This window comes from Doryrhamphus excisus, linkage group LG17 (assembly GCF_037039965.1).
Source record: "Doryrhamphus excisus strain RoL-2023G ecotype Guam linkage group LG17, RoL_Dexc_Guam_v1.1, whole genome shotgun sequence".
Taxonomy (NCBI): Eukaryota; Metazoa; Chordata; class Actinopteri; order Syngnathiformes; family Syngnathidae; genus Doryrhamphus; species Doryrhamphus excisus.
This window is the reverse complement of record NC_136373.1, coordinates 18,724,623-18,744,832: the sequence shown is the minus strand read 5'-3', so window position 1 is coordinate 18,744,832 and position 20,210 is coordinate 18,724,623. Positions and strand designations below refer to the sequence as shown.

At 47.0% G+C, this 20,210-nt stretch overlaps 1 protein-coding gene across 3 annotated transcripts in view; it reads left to right on the top strand.

Annotated features, from left to right (window-relative positions):
* The first annotated feature begins 10,246 nt into the window (after positions 1 to 10,246).
* Positions 10,247 to 20,210, top strand: part of iglon5 (IgLON family member 5) — a 68,575-nt gene continuing 58,611 nt past the window's right edge. The window contains exon 1 of one of the 3 annotated variants that reach the window (XM_078797961.1): positions 10,247 to 10,985. In XM_078797961.1, the coding sequence (XP_078654087.1) occupies positions 10,925 to 10,985 (61 nt within the window). In that variant the 5' untranslated portion in view covers positions 10,247 to 10,924. The remainder of the gene's footprint in view (positions 10,986 to 20,210) is intronic. The other 2 variants (XM_078797962.1, XM_058083618.2) reach the window with 2 other exon arrangements.

The window sequence follows — 20,210 nt, the reverse complement described above, 5'->3', positions numbered from 1 at the left end:
CTCTGCTTCTTCTCCTTTTCTTTGTGCTTTTTGATGACAAGCTGTAGAGTCGGTCCTAACATGATCCCTTATTTCATTCTAGACCTGCGACACGTCACGGCCCCGCATGAGCTCCTCTACTGCATTGTCCCCAGGAGGCGGAGCTCATAGCCCAACATCACTCCTCTTGCTCAAAGAAATCTTCCAAATATGTCATCATAGAGACCCCCCCACCGCACCCCAGCTGCACCCCAGCACAGAGAAGCAGGTTGGTAAAAACACGATGATGGAAACGTCCTTTGTGCCAGCAGGTGGCAATCCTCCATCCTCCCGGTTGTGCATCTTTCCTTCGTAGGCCTCTTCAGTGGCGGGATCTATGATGCTGACCCCCCTCAGTGAATGAATGTGGTCGCCACATTAAGGCCTTTTCCGTCACATCTTCAGTGAAGGTCAAAGTCATCTTCAGTGTGGTTTCCATGCTTTTATATGCATATAATTAATATTTGATATATTGCAAACTATCATTTGAAAAGTCTAAGAAGTTGTTTTGTGTTGCGTTTATGGCTTCCTGGAACAGATGAATTGGATTGGCATTACTTCCTGATTGGGGTTGGACCTTCTGGGAGGAATTCATGACTGCGTTTATTCATTACTAGTGACAGAAAGAGACCTGGGTTCAATTCCCCCCATCTCTGTGTGGAGTTTGCATGTTCTCCCTGTGCATGCGTGGCTTTTCTCCAGGTACCCCCCCTCCCACCCCCCCCCCCCCCCCATTCCAAAAACATGCTAGGTTAATTGGCCACTCCAAATTGTCCATAGGTATGAATGTGAGTGTGAATGGTTGTTTGTCTATATGTGCCCTGGGATTGGCTGGCCACCAGTCTAGGGTATCAGAATCAGACTGCTCCAGCCTGCCCCCCACCCTGGTGAGGATAAGCGGCATAGAAGATGGATGAATGGGACACTTTAGAATGTACGGAGCCGGGTTTTTCTACATCATGATGTGAGATGTTGTTGGGAATGGGTGCCACACGAGAAGATAAGAAGAAGCTGAAAGTGTCCTGTTATTTTTAGTGGCGCTGGAATAAGAAGGTGTTGCACGAGCCACGTGTGACTGGAAGATAAATGACCTTGCCAAGACGCCAGATGAGCTGAAAATGAGTCGCTTTGCTTTGCAACGTCCTCGCTGCTCTCTCGTGGCTCCTAAATGATCCCAGAGAAGCAAAGCACAAAAATATCTCAATGCTTTGTGTGCCGTGCAGTTGGCCGAGCTGTAATAATAATAATAATGATACCAATAATAATAATAATAATAATAATATCAAGAAGGCTTCAGTTTGTTTAGCCCAATTAGGAGAAGGAGGATTTTCATGTTTCCGATCTTTGCTGTTCTTGCTTGTTTTCGATGAACACGGTTGATTCCTGAGCGCTCCAGCGGCACGTTTAGCTTCCAATTTCTTATTTGCGTCGACATCATAAGACCAAAGTAGAACATTGTTCCTGTCAGCGGAGCACATGCAATGCAAACCAAAATACCACTCCAGTCTTCACGCAGTCGCCTCATGCAAATGCAAAAACATGGCAGGCTTTTCTTCCCGTGCAGATAAAGGCTGGAAGCTGATTGGATGGCAGGCTCAGCCCCGGAGGAGGCGCCCCCAGCTAGAATTATACACCTCCTCTCTCTGCAGATTATCCGTGGGGAGATGAGAACTTTTGGCCTCCAGAAGCAGGCGGAGCATTCCGACACTTGCTGCACGTTTTCAGCTCCTTATGGACTACACTTGGCAACTTCTTCTTCTGGCCCAAAAAGTACGAGGAGGTCAGCCACACTAGACTTTTATCAATCCAAACTATCACCACGAAACAGGAAGTAACTGGTGCTCACACCAACATTGGGACAGGATGAGAGTTGCTCGGGACTTCAGGGTTGCTGTGCATCCTTTCCACAGCAGGTGGTTGCTGTTAGCTATGAAGGTATGAATGCTATGCTGCTCTAAAACTGCTCTTTTGGATCCCCCGTAGCAAAAATGTCTGCTCGTAGCGATGCTAAATGCTAACAGGAGGAGAGAATATCAAGGTCGCTGATTGGACAGAAGAGAGTGGCGTCCAAGCGAGGTTTCTTTGCTTCCCTCGTGGAGGCCCGGCGTCACGCCGCTTGAAAGACGACGGCCAGAAGATCCTCTGCTATTATTCTGTCAGCTGGAAGCGTTTCCGCCGTGTTCCTTCTCAGGAAAGGACGAGTGAACAGAGCTGTCTTTTTTCCAAAGGAAGGAGTTTTCCAAGGGTCACATTCACACGCGCTGTGGCCGTCTGCTGGGGAAAATGTTTTTAGCATAATATTGTCTGCCTTTTTTTCCAATCGATACAATCAATTACATTTCATGGTGTGGGTAATTGTGGAGAAAATGCTCTCAAGCTGACATTACCAGCCCAGCGTTTCCAGCATGCAATTATTATTCATATTTCATTTTATTGTCCTGCCAGAAAAACATTGAATTGTGCATGAATTGCACTTTGTGACTCCGGTGGCAGGAAGTAATTGACTTTCAAAAGCCCCCGGCTTTAATCTATAAGAGCCTTCACCTGATTGATCGCCATCGTTAATGCTTTGGAATCTTTCCGTACGTTCATGTAAACGTCAGGAGTGGCGGCTCTAGCTTCGGCCATACGGCCAATTTCCCGGGGCGCCATTCTCCTGGGGGGGTGCTACCAGGGTGGCAGATGGGTGCTCTCTACTGGCGGGATACTCGCACCCCCCACCCCCGTACTGCTCAGATGTCATCAAATGTCCATCACTTCACCTAAGCAGACATACACAAACCAACGCAACCAAAGCAAAGCAAAGCAACCCAAAGCAAAGCATTACAGCATTACAGCATTAAAGCATTCATCCTTTTTCTACTGCTTCGCCTCTCCGGGGTTAGACATGTTGGGCATTGGGCATTGGGCATTGGGCATTGGTCACTGGTCACTGGTCACTGGTCACTGGTCACTGGGCATTGGGTGTTGGTCGTTTTGGGCATTGTACTATCCTCAAAAGTCAACTTGCAATCTTGGCATGTCATGTCTCGTGATTGTCTCCCCATTGTTTAGCATCACTTTGTGGGATGCTAAACACATACCTACCCCGTTTGGATACCCGCTTCAATCTATTCAAATCCATCCTTCCCTCATTTCTTCCATCCTTCCCTCCTTCCATCCTTTCCTCCATCCATCCATCCTTCTCTTCCTCCTTCCGTCCCTCCTTCATCCTTTCCTCCATCCATCCATCCTTCCCTCCTTCCATCCATCCTTCCCTCCTTCCATCCATCCTTCCCTCCTTCCATCCATCCATCCATCCCTGTGTAATTCCCTGTACTGAAGGTATCCAGTGGAGGGACATGTTAGTGTCCTTTATTGGATTTTTCCCAGATGGAGTTATCAGTCAACAAAGCTGTGTCAGTTATTCTTTACAAGAAAATTGAATGTCAAAGCAGAGATGACTTATTGGCGTGATTATCAATACATAAACATCAGCACATTGATTTCTTTCCTCCACCCAAAAAATACGCTGGAGGCCTTAAAAGGTCGCATCTGTAAGACCAGAGTCACATGACTCCTGTGTACGACACAGGGAATGCTGACTTTTTCCTTTTCATATTGTTTGTAACAGTAACTGTAACGTAAGAGTAAATGTAACAGTAACATAAGAGTAAATGTAAGTAACAGTAACGTAAGAGTAAATGTAACAGTAACATAAGAGTAAATGTAAGTAACAGTAACGTAAGAGTAAATGTAACAGTAACATAAGTGTAAATGTAAGTAACCATAGCGTAGGAGTAACAGTAACGTAAGAGTAAATGTAACAGTAACATAAGTGTAAATGTAAGTAACCATAGCGTAGGAGTAACAGTAACGTAAGAGTAAATGTAACAGTAACATAAGTGTAAATGTAAGTAACCATAGCGTAGGAGTAACAGTAACGTAAGAGTAAATGTAACAGTAACATAAGTGTAAATGTAAGTAACCATAGCGTAGGAGTAACAGTAACGTAAGAGTAAATGTAACAGTAACATAAGTGTAAATGTAAGTAACCATAGCGTAGGAGTAACAGTAACGTAAGAGTAAATGTAACAGTAACATAAGTGTAAATGTAAGTAACCATAGCGTAGGAGTAACAGTAACGTAAGAGTAAATGTAACAGTAACATAAGTGTAAATGTAAGTAACCATAGCGTAGGAGTAACAGTAACGTAAGAGTAAATGTAACAGTAACATAAGTGTAAATGTAAGTAACCATAGCGTAGGAGTAACAGTAACGTAAGAGTAAATGTAACAGTAACATAAGTGTAAATGTAAGTAACCATAGCGTAGGAGTAACAGTAACGTAAGAGTAAATGTAACAGTAACATAAGTGTAAATGTAAGTAACCATAGCGTAGGAGTAACAGTAACGTAAGAGTAAATGTAACAGTAACATAAGTGTAAATGTAAGTAACCATAGCGTAGGAGTAACAGTAACGTAAGAGTAAATGTAACAGTAACATAAGTGTAAATGTAAGTAACCATAGCGTAGGAGTAACAGTAACGTAAGAGTAAATGTAACAGTAACATAAGTGTAAATGTAAGTAACCATAGCGTAGGAGTAACAGTAACGTAAGAGTAAATGTAACAGTAACATAAGTGTAAATGTAAGTAACCATAGCGTAGGAGTAACAGTAACGTAAGAGTAAATGTAACAGTAACATAAGTGTAAATGTAAGTAACCATAGCGTAGGAGTAACAGTAACGTAAGAGTAAATGTAACAGTAACATAAGTGTAAATGTAAGTAACCATAGCGTAGGAGTAACAGTAACGTAAGAGTAAATGTAACAGTAACATAAGTGTAAATGTAAGTAACCATAGCGTAGGAGTAACAGTAACGTAAGAGTAAATGTGTAAGTGTGACCGTCACACCAAGTGGAGTAGGAAGATTTGATTGGGCATGCAGAGCTAGATAAAGCTGCTGAAAGGAAGTCACTGCCATCTTGTGGAGTTGGTAAAAACTCAAAACAACAGGAGGTTGCCTACAGCCAATTCAATTGGAGCATTTGGTACGTTCGGGGAGCGTTGTCTGGTGTTGGGTAAAAGCACATGAGACTGCAGCGTAGATTGGGTTCCACTTCTGCAACGCATCCAATCAAGACGTTGTTCCGCCCTCACCCAGTTTGCGAGTCCAGTGACCCCACCCCATAATGAGCTGCAGCGGAGCGGGAGGCGGTCAGATAGAAGATGAGATGGATGAGATGGAGTCGGATAGGCCGGGCAGGGCGAGGAGGCGGCAGATGATTGCTAAATTGCGTCAGCGGTAACAAAGGCAGAAATCAATTGTGGTGTGAAATAAGAGGAGCCGATTCCTGCTGGAACAAAGGCTGAAGGGACCAGGAAGAGATGGAAAGGTGACGCAACAACTGTGCCCTGGAAGATGGCTGCCATCTCCTGCACGCCAGCAGCAGCCAATCCTGCACGCGCACGTGCGAGGAGCAACTCAACACCAGCTGGGGTGGCGCCGCCCACAAATGCCATGGCATGCCAATCAAACCAAAGTCAGAGTTCACCAGTGCCACCTGCTTAGGCTGCCCCCCCACCACCTTGGATAAGCGGGAGAAGATGATTGGATGGATGGATGTCAAAGGACGGAAGTACCAAATGTAGCAAGACAGTTTGGGGTCTGAGTGCGGCTTGATGCAAGGTGTGCCGCAGGTGCCCCCCCACTCCCACCCACCCCCGGGGACTCCAGATAGGTGCTGCAACCGAGGGAAGAGAGTGGAAGCTCAAACCATGATGGTTTCCTGGATATTATTCCCGCCATGAGGACTCATGTCCCTCATCCTCTTCATGTCTTCTTCATCCTCATCATCCTCAGGCAAGAAGCACATTGCTGCCATCCTCCTCATTAACCTCCCTGCCCCCCCCCAGCAGAGCACACCATGGAGTGGGATGCTCGCTCGGAGGAGGAATTGATCCTTGTCATCAGTTGAAGAGAAAAGGAAGGCCTGGCTTTGGTGGAGCTGAAGACAAAGAGATCAATGTCCCTTCTTAGCACACAGGACAGCTGGTCTAGCTGGTCTAGCTGGTCTAGCTGGTCAAACTGGTCTAGCTGGTCTAGCTGGTCAAGCTGGAAGACCTCATCATGGCTCCGCGTCCACCATGACATGCATGGAAAACCTAAATAGCACAAGATTTGCCCTGACAGAAAAGTTCTGTTATGGCTGGTTGGGTCCAGATGGATGGCGTACGTGAATGATGGATGGCACTCACCGCGCTGATGACGTACTGTCCTGAAGACTTTTAATTAGTGGCAGGGGGGCCAGATGAGCGGGCAGCGGAGTCAGGACTGATGAGGGGGTCCATCAAAAGTTGTGGAGGAAGCTGACGGAGTCAGTGACCGAGCGTGTTGCCTCCATCTTGCCCTGGTGGAATATGCCGTGTCCCCCCCCCCCCCCCCTGCTCCGTGCGTCTTCATTCATGCTCAACACCATCCTTGTCTGGCCGCACGCATGCTAGCAGCAATTAGGAGCCTGACGAAGATGGAGCGCCACAATTATACGCTAGCACTCAAGATGGAACATTTGTCTTTGGAATCACTTTTATACCCCCCCCCCCCCCCCCCCCATGAAAGATGGACATCAAAGCACAAATTCATCCTTGTTGAGGTCAGGCATGGCTCGGTCATCGCTTCCAAAAGCACTAAAACCGCGTGTCATGGCGTTTCCGCCATAGGAGAGAAAGCGTGGATGTTCTCCCCGCGTGTGCATTGGTTCTCTCCGGGGACTTGGGTTTCCTCCACATGCTAGCCTGCTAGCCTGCTAGCCTGCTAGCCTGTCCTGCAGCGTTATGATCATCACATCAGATCATCTCTGTGAAAAGCAGGATGGAGGCTCTCCTCATGTTTGATCTTGTACACTGCAGATAATAAATGAATGGATGAGATGGCCCTAATAACAGCTGTATGCTATGCTAGCTGCAGGCTATAATAGCTACATGCGATAATAGCTACATGCTATACTAGCTACATGCTATACAAGCTACATGCTATGCTAGCTGCATGCTATAATAGCTACTTGCTATAATAGCTACATGCTATACTAGCTACATGCTATACAAGCTACAGGCTATACTAGCTACAGGCTATACTAGCTACAGGCTATGCTAGCTGCATGCTATACTAGCTACATGCTATACTAGCTATACTAGCTACTAGCTATACTAGCTATACTAGCTGGAATGCTTTATTCCATCTCTACAGTCCAGCCCTTCATTAGTGGTAACGATGTCAGCTGACACTATTGGCAGCGGCTCTTCCCTCAATCTAAAGTCATGTGACTTGTGGTGTCATGGACCACGTGGAAACGTGATGCTTCTTCTACTGTGTAGTCACCAGGAAACACATCTTTATTTCAGACATTTTCCACCAATAATCAGGCATGGCCTCGGACACCTCAATACAAGAAATGATCATCTACATGGTCAGTAACCATGACAACAAGAAAGGATGAGAACGCCAGCTTAGTGAGCTAGGCTTCATCAATAATTCCCTCCATGTTTCTTTATCCGACTTTATCCGTGGCTTCCCGTCCAGCCTCAGCGGGGGTCCTCAGAGGTGTCTGGTTCCGCACTGCAGCCTCGGACACTTGGGACACTTAGGACACTCATTTGTTGGTGCCAGACCCATCATTGTCCTGGCCCCGCCCACAGTGGTGGGCTGGCGTCTTTGGCAACAAGGAAGCACATCAAGGAGAAAGATGTCCTCCCTTGTTGAATTTGTTGGCCCGACCTTGCCTCTCTGTGCACGACACTCGACGTTGAACCTTCATCCGTTCAAGGGAAGCGGTAAAAGGTGCCCGCATATCCTTGCGTGACAGTCCTGAACGAGCATCTGCAACTTTTAGGACCACGTTCCCATTGGCCACGTTGGCCCGAAGCGTCCCTTGGCCAGACGAAGTGAGGAAGGCGTCCTTGCGTGTTTGTCCTGGCGGACACGGCGCCAACAGCAGACATTAACTTTCTACGCTATTAATTGGCTGTGAAATGGCCGTCATTCCAGCCCAGGCGCTCAAGGTGTCTCAGGGACGGAGATGGTGATGGGCGCTCAGGCTGAGACACCGATAGCCTCAACGCACGTGTAAGTGCAAGTGCAGGCGTGGTACTACTACTACTTAGCAGAGTGATTGTAGCATACTATAATAGCATACAGTGCTACTTAGCATACGGATTGTATCATGCTATAGTAGCATATTACTTAGCATACGGATTGTATCATGCTATAGTAGCATATTACTTAGCATACGGATTGTATCATGCTATAGTAGCATATTAGCATATGGATTGTAGCATGCTATAGTAGCATATTACTTAGCATACGGATTGTAGCATGCTATAGTAGCATATTACTTAGCATAGGGATTGTAGCATGCTATAGTAGCATATTACTTAGCATATGGATTGTATCATGCTATAGTAGCATATTACTTAGCATACGGATTGTATCATGCTATAATAGCATATTACTTAGCATAGGGATTGTAGCATGCTATAGTAGCATATTACTTAGCATAGGGATTGTATCATGCTATAGTAGCATATTACTTAGCATACGGATTGTAGCATGCTATAGTAGCATATTACTTAGCATATGGATTGTATCATGCTATAGTAGCATATTACTTAGCATACGGATTGTATCATGCTATAGTAGCATATTAGCATATGGATTGTAGCATGCTATAGTAGCATATTACTTAGCATACGGATTGTAGCATGCTATAGTAGCATATTACTTAGCATAGGGATTGTAGCATGCTATAGTAGCATATTACTTAGCATACGGATTGTATCATGCTATAGTAGCATATTACTTAGCATACGGATTGTATCATGCTATAATAGCATATTACTTAGCATACGGATTGTAGCATGCTATAGTAGCATATTACTTAGCATAGGGATTGTATCATGCTATAGTAGCATATTACTTAGCATAGGGATTGTAGCATGCTATAGTAGCATATTACTTAGCATAGGGATTGTAGCATGCTATAGTAGCATATTACTTAGCATAGGGATTGTCACTTTTCCATCCAGTCATGAGCCATTTGACTCCAGGTGCCAATCTTAGCGGTCGCCGTCGGTGCTCGCTGTGCCGAGTGTGACTACGGCTGCCTTCCATCTCCGTAAAAGCCCCGCCACGTCCTACTGGCTAGCTTGCGTACTGCACTCAATTATGCAGTCATTAGCTTCGGCGTGGTGTGCAGGAAATGACTTAACAATACGACTGCTTTGTTGCAAAGGGGACCGCCGGCCTCCTCCTGGGACGGGCGTGCTCTTCCAGTCGACTCCCAAGTGTCCCCGGCAGGGACATCTGCAGACACGTCACCCTGGAGGGCTCGGCTTCTTGTTTGAGTCCCTGAGCACAGACGGCCTTTGTGCCGTGCTCTGCAAGCGTTGTGACACGGGGGGGGGGGGGGTCTTCGGTTTGACCTGTCATTCTTTCCTAAAATGAAGAAATTCCTCCCTTGCCCCCCCGCTGGGGCCCCCTGCCACAGGAAGCGCCTCAGTCAGCAGCGAATCCCAGTAATTGTCTTTCTTCATTTTTCTGCGGGCCGATGCGGGAATATGTCAGACGCTTCCAGGAAGTTCATGAGGCGCCCGAACAAAGACAACTTTATTCCCAACGTTCCTCACTTTTCCCATTTCTACAAGGCAGTCTTTCTGGGACGCCCCTCGTGGCACCAGATCATCCTTTCCTGCCGCTCTGCTCTGGGGCACACGGGGCAGTGCCCCACCGGCTGCAGCAGGTGGCATTTGAGTGCATTGTTAGAAATATGGACGTGTTGCCAAGACGCCGGCCTCGTAACTGTCTGACTTCCTCTTCCTGTTAGCTGTGGGCGGGGTCGACTGCCGCTAGCTGCTAACTGGCATCGTTTGTGGTGAAAGGCCGTTGTTTGATGATGACCATTGCTGGGGTTGGCTTCCTTTTACACTTGTATGACCGTGAAGACTGTTGATGCTGGAACAGACTATTTTTAATATTAGTCTCAGACCCCACGTATGATTCCCATTTGGACGCATCCCCAGTACTCCTGGCATATAGAGGATCTTTGATGGCGTACGCATACTTGACCACTTACTGATTACTCATTTGTGAGGTAAAACTATGAAGTTACTATATTTCAAGAAATAATAAGAGCTTTTAGTTCCTCTTCTGGTTGCACACCTGAGTCCACCTGGGCTAAGCTGACCTCCTTGCCCCCTCAGTCCTGATGCATGACGCCCCCCCCACTCCCCCCACCCGTGGTCTGTTGTCTCCGAGTACTGCAGCGGCACAGTCGTGGCAATAAATCACACAGCATTAACACGCACACGCACGCACACAGGCTCTCATCGCGCGCTCCCCCGATTGGCCAACGACAACCTCGTCGACCGGCCCCTGCGATCACAAGCCCCGCCCCCTCACTCGCTGCGCCCACGCCGATTGGGGCGGGCTCCCTGTCACTCACGCCGGGGCTCCTTGTGCGCGCTCGGCGTGCTGTGCTGCGGGCTGAGGGGCGACGAGGCGCGCTGCATACCAACACACGCACACACTCGCACACACGCACCCACACACGCACACACACACACGCGGACGAAGCGGGACCCGCAAAAATCCGTCCATGTCAAGTTTGGATGCTTGTTGTTTGTGCAAGAACCTTCAGCCTGACCGGAGCGACCAGACTCGGACTGTGGAATATTTGTTTTTATCTTTGCTGGCGATCGGCGGCCGACGCAAACATCGCTTGGACTCTCTCTGCGTCGGAGAAGGCGACAAGTGGACCAGGCTGATGTTCGGCTCCGGTCGCGTGTAGGAGAACAATCGTCGGGCGCTACGGGAATATTTCCAAGAAGAATCGGACAAGTCCATCGTCATCGTCATCATCATCATCATCATCATGGGCTGCCCCCTCCCGTGGACCCCCCTGGCCGGCTTGGTGCTGCTTGTGTTGTGTGAAGGTAAGACGACAGGAATGTTGATGATCGGGCCGCTCGTGCACCTTTTCCACCTGCACCCTCGTGCATACAAAGCCCTGCTGCGCGCGCACATCCTGCACGCAAAGAGTGCAACGAGGGGCGCATGTTAAGATGTTTACTCGGGGCCAAAATAATAGACTGGCGGGGGGGCGGGGGGGTGTACGTGACACGAATGACCCGCCATCCTGCGCGCACGACGCACATCCTCGCTGCTTGCTGGCGGGAAAGGGAGGGGGGGTGTGTGGTGCGTGCGTGTGTGAGACGTGCGGGTGCGTATCATGCAGAGTTGTGACAGCAACAAGAAGGTCGCCGGAGGGGTCAAAGGTCATGTCGACAGGCGTCCAAGGTGGATAGGCTGGATGAGAGCTGCGTGCACGCGCAGAGGGCGTGTGCATGATTCACTCAGAGACGCGCACCGCTCATGCAAGGTGTCCTGTGGGGGGGATTGATTGCGTGCACGTGCCCTCAGATCGTGGTCACACTGAGGTCATGTTGACAGGAAATGGAATTGGCCACTTTGGTGAGGGGGGCATGCTTATGCTAATAATAATAATAATAGGGCTGCACGGTGGACAAGTGGTTGCATGCGTGGTTATCCCCCCATTCCAAAAACATGCTAGGTTAATTGGCCACTCCAAATTGTCCATAGGTATGAATGTGAGTGTGAATGGTTGTTTGTCTATATGTGCCCTGGGATTGGCTGGCCACCAGTCCAGGGTGGACCCCGCCTCTCCCCCAAGACAGCCGGGATAGGCTCCAGCACCCCCATGACCCTTGTAAGGATAAGCGATAGAAAATGAATGAATGAATGGAAGCAAATTTTCCAAATATTAGAAATTGATTTCAATTTTTCTTCTCATGACTAAAATGGAATTTTGGAATGAATTTGAATGAGTAAAATTACATGTTTTTCCTCAATATTTTGACTTTATGTGTGTGAAATTCCTGCTGTGGTTTGCCTTCACTTGCCTTGTTAGATTGGATTCTTAGGAAGCGCTGCAAGCCGCAGGCCGCAGGCCACAGGCCGCAGGCCACACTTTGGACACCCCTTTCCATTTGAACATTTAGAAGTAAGCATGTGCGACCCCAGTAGTGCTGGAACCTACACACGCTACACTACACACACTACACACGTAGTAAACTAGAAGAAAAACTACTTGTGTTTTTGCATTGTGGCAAATGATGGTATTTTTCAGTCAAAGAAAAGGAACCAAACGTTTGCGTATTCTGACAGAAAGCTGTCAGCACTCCAGGCTACATTTTAAGATGTGTAGCGAAGCCTGCTTTTTTACACGGAAACTGGGAAGTTTCCAGGCCGGAGTGCTGCTTCCATCAGTCAGGAATGATGGAATGGATTCCCAGACGGGAAGCACAAGCTAGCGTGTTGTGGTTTCAGGACTTCCTCTGGAGTCCAGCAGGTGTCGGTATAACGTACCGATTGACATTCACAAGCAAATCGTCAAGGGTGCTACTTGACATGTCCGGGCGATTTAGCCAGCAACCTTAAAGAGTGAAAGTGAAAGTTTGTGAGAAGGAATCCATGGAAGCTTTCTCAAAGCATGCTGTGGGACGTCCCGTATGTCTGAGTTGTGCAAGACATACTCGGCATTGCACCGTGATTAAGCTCACGCGTCCCGCCCCCCCCATCCAGGCAATGCAAAAACACACACACACCTGCCACAATTAGTCCCGCCTCCATCCTGTGGGAAATCACTGTATAAATAAATTACCCCCACCCTTAATAACAGTAATTGATGTGTCAGTGCAATAAGATGCGAGGTTAACAACCAGCAGTGGTTGCCCCCCCCCCCCCCAACCTCCCCGCCTCCATGGAACACGAGGGGCCGGCCGGCGGTCACGCTTGGTGGCGGCGAGCAGACGGATGGCTCTGCAGGATGCACGCAAACACAATACGCTTAGTGGGAACGCAAAGATTGCATCTCAGCTCTCTCTGCTCCTCTTGCCCCCCCCCACGCCCCCGCCCCCGCTTTTTATCACAGCAAGCATGAAGTATGCCGCCACTGGTCACTGCTTGATGAATACATGAAGCTGTGTGGCACCCACTCACCCTCGTATTCCTCGTATTCCATCTTCCAGCTCCGCGAAGCTTTTCCTCATCCAGCCTTGCCAAAAATGTCCAAATCCTACCCTCACATAGCCAATACAATCTCATGCCCTCATGCCCTCATAACCTCATACTCTCATACCTTCATAGCCTCATACCTTCATAGCCTCATACCTTCATACCTTCATACCTTCATACCCCCATACCATAGCCTCATACCTTCATACCCTCATACCATAGCCTCATAGCCTCATAGCCTCATACCATCATACCATCATACCATCATACCATCATACCTTCATACCCCCATACCATAGCCTCATACCTTCATACCCTCATACCATAGCCTCATACCCTCATAGCCTCATACCATCATACCATCATACCATCATACCATCATACCTTCATACCCCCATACCATAGCCTCATACCTTCATACCCTCATACCATAGCCTCATACCCTCATAGCCTCATACCATCATACCATCATACCATCATACCATCATACCTTCATACCCCCATACCATAACCTCATACCCTCATACCCTCATGCCTTCATAGCCTCATACCCTCATGCCTTCATAGCCTCATACCCTCATAGCCACAAAAGGCATCAGAATGATGAATGACTCGGTTTCTGTCTTCTTTCTTTCTTCCTTCATCATTGACTCATGATGTGTGGATACGACATCTACCGTATACGCCATACAAGCTGTACACGGACTACTCTCGAGCAGGGGCTCTCAACCATGGCCATGATGTCATCTCCCACGCTTACGTCTTTATTTTTATTTCTACTCGTCTTTTTCATGGATTTTTTGACACTTTTTATTGAAGTTGTATTTATTTTTCACCCTTTCTTGTTCGTCTTTTTGTTTTATTATGGACACTTTTATTTCATTTTATTACACTTAAGTCATTTTTTATTTATTGCCCTTTTTTACACTTTTGTTTGTTTGTTTGTGATTTTTATTGTACTAGGCTTTTGTTAAGGAGTTGTTTTTATTCATATTTATTCCTCTTATGATCTTATTCATAGTACATGTGATGAATAAAGGTACTATTCATAGTATCATAGTACATGATGAATAAATGTACTATTCATAGTATCATAGTACGTGATGAATAAATGTACTATTCATAGTATGATAGTATGCGTGATGAATAAAGGTACTATTCATAGTATTATAGTACATGTGATGAATAAAGGTACTATTCATAGTACTATAGTACATGTGATGAATAAAGGTGCTATTCATAGTATCATAGTACATGTGATGAATAAAGGTACTATTCATAGTATGATAGTATGCGTGATGAATAAAGGTGCTATTCATAGTATCATAGTACATGTGATGAATAAAGGTGCTATTCATAGTATCATAGTACATGTGATGAATAAAGGTACTATTCATAGTATCATAGTACATGATGAATAAATGTACTATTCATAGTATCATAGTACATGATGAATAAAGGTACTATTCATAGTATCATAGTACATGTGATGAATAAAGGCGCTATTCATAGTATCATAGTACATGTGATGAATAAAGGTACTATTCATAGTATGATAGTATGCGTGATGAATAAAGGTACTATTCATAGTATGATAGTATGCGTGATGAATAAAGGTGCTATGCTAGCATTGATGGTGCCATTCCATGCAGCATGAAGTGAAGCTGAGTGTGAATGGAATGAAGAGCGTGACCCGTGTGATCATCTTCTTCTTCTTCTTCTTGCTAAAGAGAGAGGGGCGAGCTAGCATTGGTGGGGGGTCGCCAGGGATGGGGGTCCCACTCTCCTCCCTTTCCTGGATGGGTGGATGGATGGTTGGATAGATAGGTGGATGGATGGAGCTGGTCAAAGTGGCCATGAAGAGGGAAGTCTGGGTCTCCCTGCTTGGGCTGCCGCCCCCGTGACCCGACCTAGGATAAGCGGTAGAATATGGATGGATGGATGGATGGATGGATGGATGGATGTTTGGATGTGGCGCCGATGTAGCAAAGCTGGAAAGGCCTTGCGGGCCTTGTTGCCAAGACGACCACCCTAATGGGTGGAGTGCTCCAAGAAAGAGCAGCACCCCGGCCTTTCAGGGCCCACGTGGGATCCCTGGCGTCAAACCGGGAGCTCCATGGCCCAGGGTTCTGGTCGTGGTTCTGGTGTTTGGCTTCCACCGGCCAGCATGTTGTTTACACGGGTAACACATACTGAAGTAATGACTTCATGTTGCGTGCCTGAACCTGGGTGGGGGAGGGGGGCGGGGGGGGGGGGGGGGTCAGTAAAAGTGAGGAAAACAGATCAATAAATATTTCATCAGCAGAGCTTGGAAGGAAGAAGAAGGAGAGCTGGGTGGGAGTAAAACATAGCAAAGGGACACGAGCTGCCGGGCGGGTGATGGGGTCACATGGTAGCAGGCTGTGGGGGTTGGCGTTTAGCCATGACAAGTGAGGTCACGTGAGGTCACGTGAGGTCACGTGAGGTCACGTGAGGTCACGTGAGGAGTGATGGACGCTAAAATCAATACATCAAATCTGGATCAATGGAAATGGTTGATGGACTCATTGAAATAATCATTGTTGATTACTTCTGTCTTTATTGGACTGATTTCATCACCTCCATTTCCATTGAATGACCGAATGACCCCGCCTCTCCCCTTCATGAAGTTCAGTGCATAATGGAGACACCTGAAGAAGAAGGTGAAAGCTCTTCCGTCACACCTTTTGTTTCTCTTGACTTGTTTACGTTGGAGCGCTAGCAAACATGAAGGCCTTTGGGCTTTTGTTCTAAGTGACGAGTCGGCTCCACGCCGTTGCCGCCGTCTTTTCAAGCATCCTTGCAGAGCGTGTTATTCACTCCGAGTGGAAGTGGCCTCCACAAGAATGGTGCCGGTGGATGCTACGGCGTCAACACGAGAAATAGAAATAAGGCATCACTGTGCAAGGAGATCAAACAAGAAGATCATGTGGCACCATATGGCTAAGGTCGGGGTTAGCATCTGTAACCTCAACGCACGTAGCGGACCTCCATTTCCATGAAGAAATAATGAAGGGGTCAGAAAAGGCCAATCAGCTGCTTAATGTTGGGCAGCCGTGCTGCAACACAGCCTCATTTTGCTGACCCGTCAATACGCACCAGCAGGCCGACACAAACACTCTTTATCGTCCTTGGCGCCGCTGACGGCCATTACACGCGCTTAAGATTCTTACCGTAGTCACCTCCAGGAGAAAGCCTTCTACGTACGACGCCATTAAAAGGCAAAGCTGATTTGGACCAAAAGCTTTTCAGTAGCGACATCTGCCCCATGAATGGTAACATAACCTTTTTACTTTTTCATTTACCATCATTATTAGCAGTAGCATGCTAGCCCCGTAGCGCTAGCCCCAGTACAGTTTCATACTGTTGACATTAGCCCCACAAAAGTAGCGTTGTTGACGTCCGCACAATAACATTGATAGCAGTTACTTACCGTTATATACCGTTAGCATCATTGATGCTAGTAGCGGTAGCATGTTAGCACGCTCCAATGTACCTTTCCTTTCAAGAAGGCAGTTACGTATTCCAATACCGGTAGCATCATTGATGCTAGTAGCGGTAGCATGTTAGCACGTTCCAATGTACCTTTCCTTTCAAGAAGGCAGTTACGTATTCCAATACCGGTAGCATCATTGATGCTAGTAGCGGTAGCATATTAGCACGTTCCAATGTACCTTTCCTTTCAAGAAGGCATCTCATCCTCTTTTGGGCTCAGAGGTGATCAGCGGACCGTGGAATTGTCCTAATGTTTCCCCCCATACGCCCCCCCCCCCACCATGGATATGTTTCATTGATCCATGGATCGGTACGGGTGGATTTCACTGGTGTTTTGGAGACGAGCGAATGACGGACATGGATGGCTGGTGGCATAAAGACCCTGATGGGCGTATCCTGATGCTGTAGGCTTTTTCCCGGCCAGTTGCTCTGAGGGACGCACGCTGTCTGGGTGACGGCGGAGTGTCAGGAAGCCTTCGGAATTCACTCTGGAGCGTGATGTCCTTTCAGAGGGCTGTCCTATCCAGTCATAGAGAAGGAAGCGACAACGCCTGCTCGCTTCAGTTGCCGCGGAAGGAGAGAACGTTCCCAGAAGACGCTGGCGGTGTTCTCCACCAATATTGAATGAATAACTCACACCTTGCTGCATTGACGTTAGCGACTTGAAGAAGGATTTACACCAGATAAGGTGTGATGAATGTGCCGAGGGGGCGCCCGAGCGGCGTTTGTATCTGCTCCATCACGCCGACAGCCACTTTTGTTTGCGGCGTGAGCTCGGACGGCGCTAATCACAATTGATGTGTATTCCAGGGGGAGGCGGCTCAATCAGACATGACAAATGCGGGCAGACAATGCAGGTGTTTTCTTCATCAGCCTGACGCCGCTCATCCCCCGCTCAATCCATCACAATCAAGCTTTATTGACTCTGGGCTTCCATTAAGATCTGCTGCCCCAAACGACCACAACAGCCGTTGACTTCTGATGCAAAAAACACCAAAGTTGACTTGGAAAACCGCCAGTCCAATTTGGGGCCAACGGAGGATTCAAAATCATTGTATTGGCCGCTATCGTGTGATGCTAGTACCAATAATACACGGCAGTCGTTATATTGGCCGCTATCGTGTGATGCTAGTACCAATAATACACGGCAGTCGTTATATTGGCCGCTATCGTGTGATGCTAGTACCAATAATACACGGCGGTCATTGTATTGTATTGTATTGGTTGCTATCGTGTGATGCTAGTACCAATAATACACGGCGGTCATTGTATTGGTTGCTATCGTGTGATGCTAGTACCAATAATACACGGCGGTCATTGTATTGGTTGCTATCGTGTGATGCTAGTACCAATATATCACGGCGGTCGTTATATTGGCCGCTATCATGTGATGCTAGTACCAATATGTCACGGCGGTCATTGTATTGTATTGTATTGGTTGCTATCGTGTGATGCTAGTAACAATATATCACGGCAGTCGTTATATTGGTTGCTATCATGTGATGCTAGTACCAATAATACACGGCGGTCATTGTATTGGCCGCTATCATGTGATGCTAGTAACAATATGCTGGTAATACCACAAGGTACAACTGTAATACTGTAGTCATTGTAGGAATAAAGTACGTCTAAAGTAAAAGTACTGTAATATAGCTCATATTACCAAAGAAAAGTCATCCTTTGACTTTGCTAGCTGAGTTATTCCTGTGATAATATTTCTCGAAATGGCAACAATGGATGCTAATGAGTGGTAGATGAAGATGAATGATGGATTCTGCATGAAAGGATGAGGATGAGGATGAGGATCCAAAGGCTTTCATCATTCATTCATCATTCATTCATCTTATCAGATTCTACTCATCAGCCATGGTCTTCTTGCCGCTAAGGACCTCCTTTACTGCACTTCCACTTTGTCACCGCGTTACTCCATAAATCATGGATGAATGAGTGAATGAGTGAACTGATGAATGAATGAGTGAACTGATGAATGAAAGAATGAAAGAATGAGTGAGTGAATGAATAACTGAGTGAGTGAGTGAAAGTGAATGACTGAATGAATCAACAGGTGAGTGGGTGAGTGGGTGAGTGGGTGAGTGGCAGGTAGGAGTCCGTGTGCTTGGGAATACTGTCCCAGGGTGTGAGGGATTAGGGATGATCTGGGATGAAAAGAGAGCCAGTGTGCCAACAAAGGAAAGTATAGAAAGTAGTGAAAAAGTCCAAGATGGAGTTAATGGCTTGTTAATCACCTGCATTGATTCCTGCAGAGGATTGATGATGTGGCGGAGGAGCAGGTGGAGGACGGCAGGAAGGGAGGAAGGGAGGAAGGGAGGAAGGGAGGAAGGGAGGAAGGGGGGAAGGCAGGAAGGCAGGAAGGCAGGAAGGCATGAAATGAACGTGAAAACACGGCTAATAAATAAAACAAGCCGGCACGGACGTGCGCCGCCTGCCATATGGCGCACGTTTGTCTCCGCCATCTTCATCTTGTGTTGCCACGCCCCACGCCGTCCCCACAACCGTTGGCTCTTTCCTCCTCAGCCGATTCGCTCTTTCCGTTCTTCCGCTCGCAGTTGGCGTCTCCTTTTTGACCTTCCCACCTGCCGACACCACACACCCTGGAATACGACATCTGGACCATTTCCTTCCTGTTCTTCACATACGCTCATTCTATGTCTTCTATACGTGGCTTCCCTTCACACGCTCTCCTGTTCATCAACGCTAACCTTACACCGTACGTCACCATACGGCACATATACCATAACCATACAGCATATATACCATAACCATGCAGCATATATACCATAACCATACAGCATATATACCATAACCATACCATACTATATACCATAACCATACAGCATATATACCATAACCATACAGCATATATACCATAACCATACCATACTATATACCATAACAATACCATACTATATACCATAACCATACAGCATATATACCATAACCATACAGCATATATACCATAACCATACCATACTATATACCATAACAATACCATACTATATACCATAACCATGCAGCATATATACCATAACCATACAGCATATATACCATAACCATACGGCACATATACCATAAACATGCAGCATATATACCATAACCATACCATACTATATACCATAACCATACCATACTATATACCATAACCATACCATACTATATACCATAACCATACCATACAGCATATATACCATAACCATACAGCATATATACCATAAAAGCTTGACGCGTGCGGACTTTGGCTCATTAAAAGCGAAGCGTCCTAATCAGATCCAATATTCATGAAATGGATTTTCTCCCCGTCGCCGACGCGTGTTTGTCGATATATTCGCTGGGCGTTTGCACCGCCTTGTTAGGCGATGCGGGGGGTTAACGGTGTCCTGGAGGCGCCGTTCGGGGGCCGTCCGGTTAATTACGGCGTGTTGACGGATGACCCGGCCGTACATTACCCGCTCGGAGCGCCTGCACCATCCATGTGTAGTACAAGTACTATAAAAGCAGTATTTATGGAGCTTACTTTGGAAACACATCCATAAAAGAAACGGCGCTAGCAAAGCTGAAGCGTCGCTGTTAGCGTCACTAGCGGCGCAGCGTGG